This window comes from Arachis ipaensis, chromosome B02 (genome assembly GCF_000816755.2).
Source record: "Arachis ipaensis cultivar K30076 chromosome B02, Araip1.1, whole genome shotgun sequence".
Lineage (NCBI taxonomy): Eukaryota > Viridiplantae > Streptophyta > Magnoliopsida > Fabales > Fabaceae > Arachis > Arachis ipaensis.
The window spans coordinates 91522742-91538886 of record NC_029786.2 but is presented as its reverse complement, the minus strand read 5'-3'; the positions used below and the strand labels follow the sequence as shown (position 1 = coordinate 91538886).

At 36.7% G+C, this 16145-nt stretch overlaps 1 protein-coding gene and 1 long non-coding RNA gene across 2 annotated transcripts in view; both read right to left on the bottom strand.

Annotated features, from left to right (window-relative positions):
• LOC107625717 (transcription factor DIVARICATA) overlaps positions 1–2612 on the bottom strand; it is a 3588-nt gene extending 976 nt beyond the window's left edge. Inside the window, exons 1-2 of the mRNA XM_016328418.2 lie at positions 1192–2612; positions 87–607 (exon numbers count right to left, since the gene is read on the bottom strand). Coding sequence (XP_016183904.1) covers positions 127–607; positions 1192–1664 — 954 coding nt within the window. The 5' untranslated portion in view covers positions 1665–2612 and the 3' untranslated portion in view covers positions 87–126. The remainder of the gene's footprint in view (positions 1–86; positions 608–1191) is intronic.
• LOC110268980 lies at positions 11571–13781 on the bottom strand. The gene is made up of 3 exons (XR_002357784.1): positions 13744–13781; positions 13519–13656; positions 11571–11720 (listed from the first exon to the last, which is right to left on the bottom strand). It is a non-coding gene; the product is annotated as an uncharacterized LOC110268980 (long non-coding RNA).

Below are 16145 nucleotides of genomic sequence, written 5' to 3'. Positions count from 1 at the left end.
AAGTAAACTAGACGCACTCTTAGAATGTCATGTAACACATTTTAGATAAGAGTTTACGACGAAATTGAGGTTTAGCATTTTAGTACCTTTTTCAGAATTCTACACCCTGATTATACATGCCTAGTTTCACTGAGGTTGCATTTGCATAAAAGTATCATAAGGTCCAAATTGAAATCCATGGAAAGTTCCTCTGAGTAAATACTGCTCCTGAGGTTTAGATCCGTATGAAGAAGCTCCACACAAAGGTGTCATGAACGAATTTCCATTTGTTGAATCAAACAGCAAAGGCACACCCTCATATGGTGGTGATTTCCAGTCATATTCCTGTTTAACCATGCTTGACAAAAGCTTCTGATTCTGATTCAAATTTGCATCTGGAGAAGGAGGTTTGTTACTTTCCGACGAAGGCGACTTTGTTTCAGGGAGATTAACCATTGTGATATCATGGATACTGGATCTCCGCTTATCCTTGCCGCCGTTAAGTTGCCGGATAAAGTATTTCTGAGCATGACTTGCAACTTGCGTCGGCGTCCTTGTTGTAACAAAATTTCGAGATATATTTCTCCAATCACCTTTACCATACTTCTTCAAACCCATCAAAAATAGCCTGTGGTGTGGATAATTAGTTCAATTAGCAATTAGTCCAACATCAAATTCACTAAGCAAAAGGGAAAATAGTAACCAAAACTTGCAAACTAAACACTAAAAAAAAGATCTCAAATTCAAAGTCGCAACTCAAGTGCAGATATCTTCATGTGAAGTTGATAGGCGATAATTGTCAAATAATTTGACAAGTTTGACTAAATTGTCATCTCGCAGCTCTCTGCTATTACCTTCACATGAAGCTAACTGCACCTCTTGATCGGTTCTATAACTTCAAAATCATTAGCAAAGCATGGATTCTTCTTCTACTATTTGACATACACAAAACACATAGCAAGATCAGTATAACACTAACTAAAACAAATCCTCTTCAAAAACTCAAATTTTCAATCTAATGTCAGTTTCCATTTGTTCAAAGGCATCTGAAATACTTATAAACAAAAAATCAGTCAATAATTTAGGTATGGGTATAAAATATATATTAAAATATAATATATATATTAAAAATATATTTATGTACAAATATGCAGTAACTGATTTAGTAATTAATTTTTGGTGTGGTGATATCATTTTTGTTAAAATTATTACCTGTGCTCTTCTTCCGTCCATGGTACACCTTTCTTCCTTTCTTGTTCAGAAGGCCTAGTGGAAGAACCCCTTTTGCAACCAACACCATAGAATTGCTTAAACCCATCAAATTCATGATTATCAACCCACTCCAATGTGAAAGAACCATCAGTAGTTCCCCCTGGAATTGGTATGAACCCAGATTCAATTACATTAACATCTTCAACTAACTCCCTATACTGTTTGATCACATCACCAACCGTCTTCCCCGGGATCATAGCCGCCACCTTCAGCCACCGGTCCGGCGTCTCCTTGTCGAAGAGCGCCAAAGCGTTCTCAAATTGCTTGTTCTCTTGTGGTGTCCATTTGGTTCCTGCACTCTCTTGGAACAACCAATTTGAGTTGTGAAGGTAAGAAGCCGGAGACAGAACTTCAATTCCCCTGTTCATTTCTTCTTCTTCTTCTAATAAGCTATAGGCAATAGTTGCATACATACATAGCAACTCAAGTAAATATTCAATTAAAAAGAAGAGAGACAGAGAGAGAGATATATATAACAAAGAGAAGATATTAAGAGTGGTAAGAGTTTAATCTTGTGGACAAAGATGCATTATTTTGCAAAGGAATCTGCTACTTTTCACGTAGCCACAACCAGAGGAATCTAGGGATGGGAAAAAAAAGGAAAGGGTTCTTTTTCTTTTCCAAGACCTAAGGAAAATTCCAAATTCCACAGGCTATGAACAAAGCATAGGCATAAACCCTAAAAAATACAGTTCAGATCTCAGAGAAAAAGAGATCATCACCATCCAAATTTACCACACAAAAAAAAAACTAGACCCAGATGAAAAAATTAAAAGATAAACCCAAATATGTCAATGGAATTCCAAATTCGAAATTCTAACCCCAGAAGGTTATGGAGTGACACTGAATAGAAGGTTCCAGAATAATAAGAGTGCAATATAGAAGGAAAAGACTGAAGGGGAAGGTGAGAAAAACAAAAAAGGAAGCAACTTTGAAAGAAAATTGAAATGGGGTGGTAGTAGAAGTAGAAGTGTAGTAGTAGTAGTAGTACTAGTACGGTGAAGCTCTGAACTTGGATTTTGCAGTGCAGAGTATTATAAAACAGGGAAAATGTGCTAATAACGTGACAGAAGAAGATGAAGCAACAACAACATCAGATAATCAGAGAACCTATGGTGCAATTAGAATAGAATACGATGTTGCCATGTCTTTTTAATAAAATATAATAATAATAATATTCAGCAGAATATGATAGTTTAGTTGTTGTTGTTGTTGGAGTAGCAGTAGTAGTACTAGTACTAGTGATTGTTTCTGTGAGAGAAAGCGATCTATATGGAAGAGAGAGAGAGAGAGAGAGAGGGGAAGGAGTGTGAAAAGAGAGAGGTCAAAGGCAGTGAGTTGTGATTGGTTGAGAGGGTGTTTGTGGGCGCTTACACAGATACTACAATGGTACTTCAAGCAAGGAGGAGAGAGAAAAAAATAAGGTGCTAAAATTTAGCATCAAAAGATTCTATCTAGTACGGGTGGCAACACACTTGATTAAGATAGGAACTCCTTTATCTACCTCAAAAACTTAGTTACGGTAGAGGTGGCTGTCACTCTGAATCACACATTCCAAAGCATAAATTGTTAGTAAAAATATTATTTGTAAATTAAAATTAATTGCATTATATTATTTAATCTATTTTTAATATATATTTTATATTAATAATTAATTTTAATAATTGATTTAATGTATACTTAATATAATTGATTTCTTGAGTATAGAAATAATAATAAAATGTTAGAGTAATTATTTTTTAATTGTAAAATTTTAGCAATATTTAAGAAAATATAGTAGTTAAATTATGAAATATATATAAACTCAGTTAGTAGGTTTGAAGAGTCAAATAATTGATAAAAAATAATAATTTTAACTAATGTTATTAGTCCTAATGGCATTGAACTTTTGAAATTAATGCAAAACAGTTTCATAAAAAATCTTAATTTTAGAATAAGTTTGTCCAACGAACTCAAAATTATGGGGGAAAAAAACTGTTTTTTTCATGAAACTTTAAAAATTTGTTATTATGGTAGTAATTTTTCACATCTTAACCATATTTGATTTTTTTTTAAAATACGAAAACAAATTTTAGAAGATACACGCAGTCTTAGTTAACAAAAACAAGATAAATTTAATTTTTTTTTATTTTCGCTGCCAATAGAAGCAAAAATATGAAAAAAAATTATGTCATTTTTGTAACACCCTACCACACTAAACTTTACGCTTAAGCCATAAAACAAAGGTGGTATAGTATTACTACCTCTACAATATAAAGTATACATATAATAGCAGAAAGATTATAATATACTAGGAGTTTTGAAAAATAGATGAAATAAAAATCACAAAATAAAAACGCAACGCTCAAGAAACAAGTTAACTTGCGTGCTAAGAAAACTATAACTACCAAACATAAGATAATAAAAGTGGGATTAGAGTGCCAAAGATACAAAATAACAAGCTCCTAACTCAACCTGCGAAGCCAAGGCTGGCCAGAGAATATTTACACATATATATTTACATATCCAAAATCCAAAGGTACATAAACAAAATCATGTTTTTCCATAAACCTCTAAGAGGATAAAAAAGAAAAAGTTATGCGGAGAGAAAACTAAGTACATATATATACATCACTGTACAACAAAATAATCCAATAACCACTTCGCTTCAGGAGTCGAGACGCCTAACGAGATGCCTCTCGACCTGCATCTGAAAAACAACAACATAGTATGGGGTGAGAACCAGAGGTTCTCAATATGGTAAATGTGTCACACACATAATATATAAGGTCCCGGGAATGCCAGAGGCAATCCTAAAACGCCGACACTCAGATTATAGAGCTTAAAGTATTAAACAGAAGCCATAAGAGGTGGTTTTCTAAGAGTATCCAAGCCTAACTTAACTTAATCTTAAATCTAAGTCCCATACTGCCTTTCCTCCATACCTCCACTTCCGTCAACATTTCATAGATAAATAAACAGATAAAAGCAAGTACAAGAAGGTTACAAATATTACAGGTAACAAATATACATTTAGCATGGCAAATACACTTAGGCACACCTAGATAATGCACAAACAAGTAATTCAAGTAGTATGCATATGATGCATGCCTGTCCTATGGTTGATGAGTCTCATCTGTCGGTTATCAAGCCAACCCGACAAGTCTGGTTTGCTAAACCATTGGACTGTCCCCCGACGTGCATCCCCATGAGTCTATGCATAGCTTTTACTCATATATGTATCAAATCGCTCAAGGGGATACCATTTCCGAGAATTTATAAGTGCCCGGTCACCCTTACGTCGTAGGGTCAACAGAGTATCGAGTTTTCAACCTGGTACACGTGGTGGCAAGCCATGGTACTCTATCAAGGAAATCTCGTATCTCAGATCATTTAATCATTCAAGCCAAGTATCATACATGATCATTCATTTGATTATCAAGCTAAGTATCATACATGATCATCCGTAACATTTCATAATCAATTCATCGCTTTTCAGCTTTACTTCACCTCCAAGTTATCCACATTTCCTAGCTTCATCTGACTATCAGGTTTAATACTACTATTTATGACTAGAGGAATAAAAATAAAAGTTTAGAAGCTTGAAGTGCGGTTTAAGATTCTGAAAACCATGTTTGCTGAAATAGGGGGCCACGCGTACACGTGGCTCACGCGTACGCATGGGAGTGTAAAGATGCAGCTTGCACGCGCGTCCCTTTGTCATGCGTACGTGTAGGAGAAAACTTCATGTCACGCGTGCGCGTTGGGTCATGCGTACGCGTGGACATGCTTGCTAACTCCTCACGCGTACGCATAGGACCAGTCGCGTACGCATCGCCAAAATTCCATGCTATGCGTTCTTTAAAAAAAAAACAGATTTAGTAGCAAAGCTGCAGAAGTGCAAGAAAATCAGTTCTGAGTTCAAATCTTCCAACACCCATAACTTCTTCGATTTAAAATATTTTTCACCCGTTATTCGAATGGCGTAAACTTCACGAACCCAATTTTTACTTTAAAACATATTGGGAGCAAATTGGGATCCGAAAGCTAAGTTATGCCTCGCCGAAGTTTGGCCAAAAACCAAAGTTTGCAAAACTCCTTAACCTCCATTTAATTGTTTTCTTTCATTCACAAATCAGCCATTTCACACTTGGAATCAACCCTATTACATGCTATACCCCAGCCACATGATCTCTCACCATTTCTTATCATCCATCATACAACAACATAGCTCAATTTCATACCTCAACAATCTCGTTATACATTTAATCAATGTAAACATAACCACATCATCATCAACTCAACAATTATCACATTATTGTCCATACATCCACAATTACCATCACATATCCATCTTTCACCATAAATGTTAAGAACACACATTGTAAATTTCCATTCGCTTCAACTTATCCTAAGGTCATCTAGCCTAAGTTTTCATAGAATATTTATATTAAATGCAAGAAACCTAAACCATACCTTGGCCGATTTCCTCGTAGTGATCAAGGTAGCTTATTAACACAAGAACAGCCCCAAAGACCTCAACAAAACACTAGTATTTAGCTTCCTCCGAGTTCCAATATCCACAATTTTCAAGCTCCAATTATTTATTCACAACCTAATACAAATTTATAACACATATATACCCACTTTAATACTCAAAACATAAACTCAGTAATTTAAATCAAATTTATGGTATCCTCACCTTATCCAAGCTTCATATAAGCAAGAGTGAACGTTTTTCTCAAGCTAATTGGATCCTAAAACATCAAAAAGTAAAGAAATTCAATACCCCTATAATATTTTCGAAAATTGGGGAAAAGGAGTGGCTGAGAGTGATTAATGGCTTACCTATAAAATTGTTTCAATAGAAATGTGGAGCTCGACGTGGTGGATGCGTGGTCGCAAACGGTGCGACGATCGGAATTCGAACGGAGGAGTTACAGGATTTTGAATTCACCGTAAGGGTTATTGGAAATTTTCCTTCTTTCCCTTTCCCTGTATGCTTCAACGCTGCTTCAGTAAAAATAGGGAAGAGAAGGAACGTGGGTTCATTTAAAGGCTGGCACAGTTGGGCCCTGGTTCAACCGATCCAACCCGTTCGGTCTAATCTTGGACCGATTTCTTCGAAATTAGTGTTAAAATTCTCATTTCGATGAGCTCTAGCCTAATTTGATCTAATATTCATATTTCTAATTTTTTTTATTAAGAATTAATTTATCAACTAATTATTTACTAATTTAACGGAGTTTACATCCTACCCACCTAACAAAGACTTTTGCCCCCAAAATTCAAACGTAGTTACCTGAAAAGAGATGTGGGTAGTCCTTCCGCATATTTGATTTGAGTTCCCAAGTGTGTTCCTCAATACCAGCTCGACTCCAAGCTACTTTTACTAGTGATACTTCCTTTCTGAATAATCGTTTAATGCTAGTGTCATCAATTCTCACCGGAATTACTGAAAGTGTTAGATCTTCTCTCACTTGAATCGGTTCCGGTTCCAGAACATGACTTGCGTCAGGAGTATACTTCCGAAGCTGTGACACATGAAACACGTCATGCAAATTCAAAAGATATGGCGATAAAGCAATCCTATAAGCCACCGGCCCAATTCTTTTAGGATCTCAAATGGTCCAATATAACGGGGGTTCAGTTTCTTAGTCTTAATAGCTCTTCCCACTCTAGTAGTTGGTGTAACCTTTAGAAAGACATGCTCCCCTTTTTCAAATTCCAAAGACTTTTGCCTTTGATCAGCATAACCTTTCTGATGGCTTTGGGCTATAGGCATTCAGCTACGAATCTTCTTTATCTGCTCAGTAGTTTCAGCTATCATTTCAGGCTCTAATAAGCTCCTTTCTCCAGTTTCATACCAACATAGCGGAATTGACATTTTCTACCATACAAAGCCTCATACGGAGCCATTCCGATGCTCGCATGGTAGCTATTATTATAAACAAACTCCACTAATGGTATATATCGATCCCAGCTCGGCGGCTAGTCCAAAAAACAAGCCCTTAGCATATCCTCTAAGGTTTGGATAGTTCTATCTGATTGACCATCTGTCTGAGGGTGATATGCAGTACTCAAACTTAACTGAGTCACAAATGCATGCTGAAAGGCTCCCCAGAACCTTGATGTGAAACGGGGATCCCTGTCGGATATAATGATAGAAGGCACACCGTGCAATCTGACAATATCTTTAATGTACATTCGAGCCAATTCTTCCATTGTACAACTTATTCGGATGGGGAGAAAATGAGCTGATTTTGTCAGTCGGTCCACAACCACTCAGATAGCGTCACAACCAGCCCGAGTCATAGGCAAACCTGTCACAAAATCCTTTGCAATACTCTCCCATTTCCATTGTGGAATCCCTAAAGGCTGAAGGGTTCCTAATGGTCTCTGATGCTCAATCTTAACCTTCTGACACGTTAAATATTTAGATACAAGCAATGCCACATCATTCTTCATTCCTAGCCACCAGAACATCGCTTTCAGATCTTGGTACATATTGGTGCTTCCTGGATGAATTGAAAATCTGCTCTTATGAGCTTCCTTCAAGATACTTTATCGCAGGTCTCCAACATCTGGCACAATAATCCGGTTCTTGAACTTTCACAAACCATCCTTATCTTCTGACACTCTCTACTGTCTTCCCTATTCAATTGCCGGCAATACTTTACGTAATGCTTCACCATCTTGATGAGCCTTCAGAAGTTCTGATTTAAAATCACTTGAAATTTGTAACTGACTCAAACACAGAATTTCAGATTCTTTCCTAACTCCCAGTTTCAAACCTTGAAATGCCTTTAGTAATTCTTCTTCCCGCAATATCATCCAAGCTGCATATAAAGACTTCTGACTCAAGGCATCCGCCACAATGTTCGCTTTTCTTGGATGGTAATTCAATTCAAAATCATAATCCTTCAGAAGCTCCATCCACCTCCTCTGACGCATATTCAATTCTTTCTGCTCAAAGAGATACTTCATAAATGTGAAACTTAACACCATAGAGATAATGCCTCCAGATTTTTAGAGCAAACACAACAGCAGCAAATTCTAAGTCGTGAGTCGGATAGTTCATTTCATGTGGCCTTAATTACCGTGAGGCGTATGCTACAACATTCTGGTGCTGCATCAGAACGCACCCCAAACCCTTTAATGATGCATCACAGTACACTTCAAATGGTTCACTTGGCTCAGGCAATACCAACACGGGTGCAGTGGTAAGTCTTTTGCTTCAATGTTTGAAAACTCTCCTCACACTTTGAAGTCCAGACAAAAGGTGTATCCTTCCTAGTCAACTTAGTTAAAGGTAAGGCAAGCTGTGAAAACCCCTTAATAAATTTGCGATAATACCCCGCCAAACCTAGGAAACTCCTGATCTCTGTCACTGAAGTTGGTCGATCCCAATTCATTACTGCTTCCACCTTAGCAGGATCCACAGCTATTCCCTGCTTACTCACCACGTGACCGAGAAACTTTACCTCACTTTTTCAGAATTCGCATTTAGATAACTTAGCGTATAACTTCCTGTCTCTCAGAATTTACAGCACAGTTCGCAAGTGATTAGCATGCTCCTCCTCAGTCTTAGAGTAAACAGGAATATCATCAATGAAGGCAATAACAAACTTGTCTAGGTACGGCCGGAAAATACTGTTCATATAATCCATGAATACTGCTGGATCATAGGTTAACCCAAAAGACATCACTGTATACTCATAATGACCATAACGTGTTCTGAAAGCGGTTTTCAGAATATCTTCATCTTTAACCCTTATTTGATGATACCCGGATTGCAGATCAATCTTAAAAAACACACCGGTACCCTATAACTGATCCATTAAGTCATCAATTCGAGGTAGTGGATATTTATTCTTCACAGTGATCTTATTCAATTACCGATAATCGACACACAAGCGCATACTTTCGTCCTTCTTCTTTACCAGTAACACTGGCGCTCCCCACGGAGAAACACTTGGTAGAATAAAATGCTTACCAAACAGATCTTTCAGCTGAGCTTTCAGTTCAGCCATTTCTAAAGGTGACATCCTGTAAGGAGTAATTGAAATTGGACCGACTCCAGGTACCAATTCAATTGCGAATTCAACCTCCTGGTTAGGTAGAAATTCGTTAATATCATTCGGAAACACATCTAAAAATTCACATACAACTGGAACCTGTTCTAAATTCTGATCATCACATGATACTCCCACAGTTAATAACATAATACCCTGACATTCAGTTCTAGAATAGTTTACTATCATAGAGTTTAAATAGTAACTATTCACCACAACCGGCGCTTTCGACCCTTCCAACATAAACTATACTGACTTCTCAAAACAATCAAGCAAAACATTATTCTTGGATAACCAATCCAATCCCAAAATGAGATAAAGACCATTCATCGGCAAACAAATCAAATCATGCACAAATTCACGATGTTGTACTCGAAATGGAACTTGTGGACATGCTAACCTAGTTACCATAGCTTCATGAGTAGCATTATGCACTTTCAAATCATAACCTAAAACCACCATCCTCAATCCTAATTCATTAGCCTTTTCAAATGCAATAAATGAATGAGTTACTCTTAAATCAAATAAAGCATTTAATATTTTACCAGCTATTTCACAGTTACCTCTAATAAGTGTCTCAGATCTCTCAGCACCTGCTGCAGAAGTGGCATACACTCTCCCTGGCTGTTGTACCCTACCAGTTTCATACTTATTCTTCTCCGGAAAATTATTGGCCAAGTGCCCAAGCTGTCCACAAAAATAACATACTCCGAGTCCTGATCTGTACGAAACTCCAGGATGATACTTCTCGCACCTCTTACAGCTCAAATTCTGCTGTGGCTGCTTTCCAAACCTTCTTCCCTGATTAACATTAGTATTCGGCCTTCTGTAATTGTCCTGGTCTTGATTCTGCTGCGGGACAAAATCTCCACGCTTAAAATTCCTACCTCTCAGAGCAAAGTTCCTCCCTGAAGTCCTCTGAAAAGGCACCCTCAAACTTCCTTTCTCTGCTGCCACTTTTCTCACACATTTCTCAGCCACCCTACTCTTATTCACCAATTCAGAAAACACTTTGATCTCCATTGGAGCACTGAAGCTCAGAATATCGCTCCAATGACCTCCCTCATACTTAATACATTTCCACTCAGCAAAATCTTCAAGCGCACCTTGACAGATACGAGAAAAGCGACATAACTCCTCAAATCTGCTAGTATACTTAGTAACAGTCATTTGGCCCTGCTTTAATTGCATCAATTCAAGTTTCTTGGCATTTCTGACTGAATTAAAAAAGTATTTCTTATAAAATTCTGTTCGGAAGACCTCCCAAGGAATCGCAGCACCATTTGGCTGCAGAATACGTCGTGTTCCCTGCCACCAATACTAAGCCTCACCTTGTAGCTGATAAGTTCCAAATTCAACCCATTGCTCCTCAGGAACCTATTGAGGTTGCAGTGCCCATTCTATAGCCTGAATCCAATTATCTGCATCAGTGGGATTTGAGGTTCCCCTGAAGGTCGGGGGGTGAACTTTCAGAAATGTTGCAAGTGTCATAGGGCCGTCCTCATCATTATTGTTCCTGTGATTATCCTGGTTTATCTGATTACCCAGTGCCTCGGTTGTCACCTGTATAACCGCAGCCATATTCCCCAGGATAGCCATAAAGTCTACTAGATCATTCCCTGTCGGGCTAAGAGTAACGGTGCCTATCCTACCTCAACCTCGCCCGCGACTGCCTCCGCGGGTTGACATATGGTCCCTATATACACCAAACAAGTGATATTAAGTTGATCTGTCTCAATATCGCAGGTCTAATGCTTTAAGTTCCAAATGCATGCTCACAAATGTTTATGCCATACATATCAGTCAGATATAATAGCACATAAACACATATACAGAGAATGCATAGAAGCACAATCAATCCGTCTTTCAGGCTCTATAGGAACGAACTGCTCTGATACCATAATGCAACACCCTACTACACTGAGCTTTACGCTTAAGCTGTAAAACAAAGGTGGTGTGATATTACGATCTCTACAATATAAAGTATATATATAATAGCAAAAAGATTATAATATACTAGGAGCCTTGATGAATAGATGAAATAACAATCGCGAAATAAAAGCGCAACGCTCAAGAAACGAGTTAACTTGCGTGCTAAGAAAACTATAACTATCAAACATAAGATAATAAAAGTAGGATTAGAGTGCCAAAAATACAAAATAACAAGCTCCTAACACAGCCCGCGAAGCCAAAGCTGGCCGGAGAATATTTACACATATATATTTACATATCCAAAACCCAAAGGTACATAAACAAAATCCTGTTTCTCCATAAACCTCTAAGAGGATAAAAAAGAACAAGTTATGCAGAGAGAAAGCTAAGTACATATATATACATCATTGTACAACAAAATAACCCAGTAACCACTTCGCTTCAGGAGTCCAGATGCCTAACGAGATGTCTCTCGACCTGCATCTGAAAAACAACAACGTAGTATGGAGTGAGAACCATAGGTTCTCAGTATGGTAAAGGTGCCATACACATAATATATAAGGTCCTGGAAATGCCAGAGGCAATTCTAGAACGCCGACACTCAGATTATAGAGCTTAAAGTATTAAACAAAAGTCATAAGGTGTGGTTTTCTAAGAGTATTTAAGCTTAACTTAACTTAATCTTAAATCTAAGTCCCATACTGCCTTTCCTCCAAACCTCCACCTCCGTCAGCATTTCATAGACAAATAAATATATAAAAGCAAGCACAAGAAGGTTACAAATACTGCAGGTAACAAATATACATTTAGCATGGCAAGTACACTTAGGAACACCCAGTTAATGTACAAACAAGTAATTTAAGTAGTATACATATGATGCATGCCAGTCCTATGGCTGATGAGTCTCATCTATCGGTTATCAAGCCAACCCGACAAGTCCGGTTTGCTAAACCATTGGACTGTCCCCCGACGTGCATCCCTATGAGTCTATGCATAGCTTTTACTCATATATGTATCAAATCGCTCAATGGGGGTACCATTCCCGGGAATTTATAAGTGCCCGGTCACCCTTATATCGTAGGATCAACAGAGTATCGAGTTTTTAACTTGATACACATGGTGGCAAGCCACAGTACTCTATCCAGGAAATCTCGTATCTCAGATCATTTAATCATTCAAGCCAAGTATCATACATAATCATTCATTTGATTATCAAGCTAAGTATCATACATGATCATCCGTAACATTTCATAATCAATTCATCACTTTTCAGCTTTACTTCACCTCCAAGTTATCCCCATTTCCTAGCTTTATATGACTATCAGGTTTAATACTACTATTTATGACTAAAGGAATGAAAATAAAGGTTTAGAAACTTGAAGTTCGGCTTAAGATTCTGAAAACCATGTTAGCTGAAATAGGGTCGTGGCTCACGCGTACCCGTGGGAGTACAAAGATGCAGCTTGCTCGCGCGTCCCTTTGTCATGCGTATGCGTAGGAGAAAACTTCATGTCACGCGTGCGCGTTGGGTCATGCGTGCGCGTTGGGTCATGCGTACACGTGGACATGCTTGCTAACTCCTCACGCGTACGCATAGGACCAGTCACGTACGCATCACCAAAATTCCATGCCACGCGCGTACGCGTGAACGTACGTTCTTTTATAAAAAAAAATAGATTTAGTAGCAAAGCTGCAGAAGTGCAAAAAAATCAATTTTGAGTTCAAATCTTCTAGCACCCATAACTTCTTCGATTTAAAATATTTTTCACCCGTTCTTTGAATGGCATAAACTTCACGAACCTAATTTTTACTTTAAAACAAGTTGGGAGCAAATTGGGGGTTCAAAAGGCAAGTTATGCCTTGCCGAAGTTCGGCCAAAAACCAAAGTTTGCAAAACTCCTTAACCTCCATTTCATTATTTTCTTTCATTCACAAATTAGCCATTTCACACTTGGAATCAACCCTATTACATGCTATACCCCAGCCACTTGATCTCTCACCATTTCTTATCATCCATCACACAACAACATAGCTCAATTCCATACCTCAACAATCTCTTTATACATTTAATTAATGTAAACATAACCACATCATCATCAACTCAACAATTATCACATTATTGTCCATACATCCACAATTACCATCACATATCCATCTTTCACCATAAATGTTAAGAACATTACACATTGTACATTTTCATGCGTTTCAACTTATCCTAAGGTCATCTAACCTAAGTTTTCACAGAACATTATATATTAAATGCAAGAAACCTAAACCATACCTTGGCCGATTTTCTCATAGTGATCAAGGTAGCTTATTAACACAAGCACAGCCCCAAAGACCTCAACAAAACACTAGTATCTAGCTTCCTCCAAGCTCCAATATCCACAATTTCGAGCTCCAATTATTTATTTACAACCTAATACGCATTTATAACACATATATACCCACTTTAATACTCAAAACATAAATTTAGTAATTTCAATCGAATTTATGGCATCCTCACCTTACCCAAGCTTCATATAAGCAAGAGTGAACGTTTTTCTCAAGCAAATTAGATCCTAAAACATCAAAAAGTAAAGAAATTCAATACCACTACAATATTTTCAAAAATTGGGGGAAAGGAGTGGTTGAGAGTGATTAATGGCTTACCTATGAAATTGTTCTGGTAGAAATGTAGAGCTCGACACGGTGGACGCGTGATCGCAAACGGTGCGGCGATCGGAGCTCGGATGGAGGAGTTACGGGATTTTGAAATCACCGTAAGGGTTACGGGAAATTTTCCTTCTTTCCTTTTCCCTGTATGCTTCAACGCTGCTTCAGCTAAAAATGGGGAAGAGAAGGAACGTGGGTTCATTTAAAGGCTGGCTCGGTTGGACCCATGGGTCCGATTTGAATCTGGTTTAACCGGTTTGACTTGTTCAATTTAATTTTAGACCGATTTTTTTGAAATTAGTGTCAAAATTTTTGTTTCAATAAATTCTATTCTAATTTGATATAATATTCATATTTTTAATTTTTTTATTAAAAATTAATTTATCAACTAATTATTTACTAATTTAATAGGATTTACAATTTTCATTGGTAACATATGCGAAACAAAAATGAATTTATTTTGTTTTCGTAGGCTATGACTGTGTATATCTTTTAAAATTTGTGTTCTATAAAAAAAATTAAATTTTTAATATATTTATTTTCTATTTATTAAATAAAAAAATTTAAAATTTTTTATTTATGATAAATTTATTATGTGTCCTAAAAATACATGTTAACTTAAACTTTAAAAAAAATTTTACATCAACTCACTTATATTTATTATATACAGTACAGAAGTTCTCTATAATAAGATACATTCATGGGGAATTGCATATTACTTTTGTGGATTCGTGTTGAACTTCAATTCTATTGAACTCATATATAGAACACATCTTGTAACCATTGATGCTGTTGTAGAATTAAGGAGATGATCGTAGATTGCTATGGCTGAAAAGTCTGATAATTTTCAGGTAAGGGTATATTGTGCAAATATATAGTAGCAATAATGAACATATAATTACATTTATTTTTTCGATTTGTTTTACTTTCGAATTGGACCATCAAGGTCCATAAAATACTGTATTATTAAAAAATAAAAATATTTGAAAGATAAAAAAATAATTAAAAAATATAAAATTATTTTATTTTTTATTTTTTAATTATTATTAAAATAATTGTATAATATTATATATAATTAGAAATATTAAATTAAATACAATAACTTTTTGATAGTAAAAAAAGCGGCTCTGTGTTCCATAATAAATTTAGCCATTTAGGAACTTGTGGGATTGTTGCCATATGTTAGATTTTTGTGGCTAATTGGACCGCTTATAGTTAAGGCTACACAAAATTGGGATCAATTAGATATGGTCAAACATTCGATTCGATTCGATTCGTATTTTATTTATTAAATTGGATACTATATCCACATTTTTTGAAGACGGATCCGATTCAATCTGATCCGCAATTATGCGAATAGGATCGAATCGGATATATCCGCACATCAAAAATTATTTAAAAGTTCTTGTTTCTATAAAAAATGTTAATAAACCTATTTTTTTTGCCATTTTAAATCTAGTTACTCCTAATTCCTAAACTATTATTAATCAAAACATATAAACTAAGAACTAAAACTTTAAACTACTGGTATCAATTTTTTTGGGAGAAGAGCTTCAATCATAATAGCAGCATCTCAATTCTCAAAAGTCAGAACAAGTAAAAATAATTAATTTTTGTAAAATTATTAAAGTAAAATTACATTATAGAGACGATAGAGACGATGAAGAAGATGATGGAGGAGACGAACACGTGTTGGAGGAGACGACGAACACGCCAATTGAGGACACGGCGATGCGACGATGGAGGAGAGGCCGAGAGGAAGTAGCGTTGTCTGAGGAGACTAGAGGAGATGCGATGACGAACAAGACACCGATAACGGAGACGAACACGGTGTCATAATAATGGATGAAGGATAGGTAGGAGCGGCAAACGGGCCTAAACCCGCCGGGTCGACCCGCGTAACTCGCCAAAAAAGGCGGGTTGGGCTGAAAATTTGGGACCACCAAATAGCAAAAGCTCGCCTAACCCGCACCGCTTAAACCGCGGACTTTGGCGAGGCGGGGCGGGGTTCCCGGCCGTGCTTAGTATTTTTTTTGGTAAGGGGTATTTTTACAATTTTTTTTTGCCAAAATCCAACTTCCCCCAACCCAACTTACAAGAGAATGAAGATGAAAATTGAGTATTTTGGATTATGTTTATTTTGTTTTAGAGACAATATTTATAATTATGTTTTGGATTATGTTTATTTTGTTTTAGAGACAATATTTATAATTATGTTTTGGATTATGTTTATTTTGCTTTGGGAACAATATT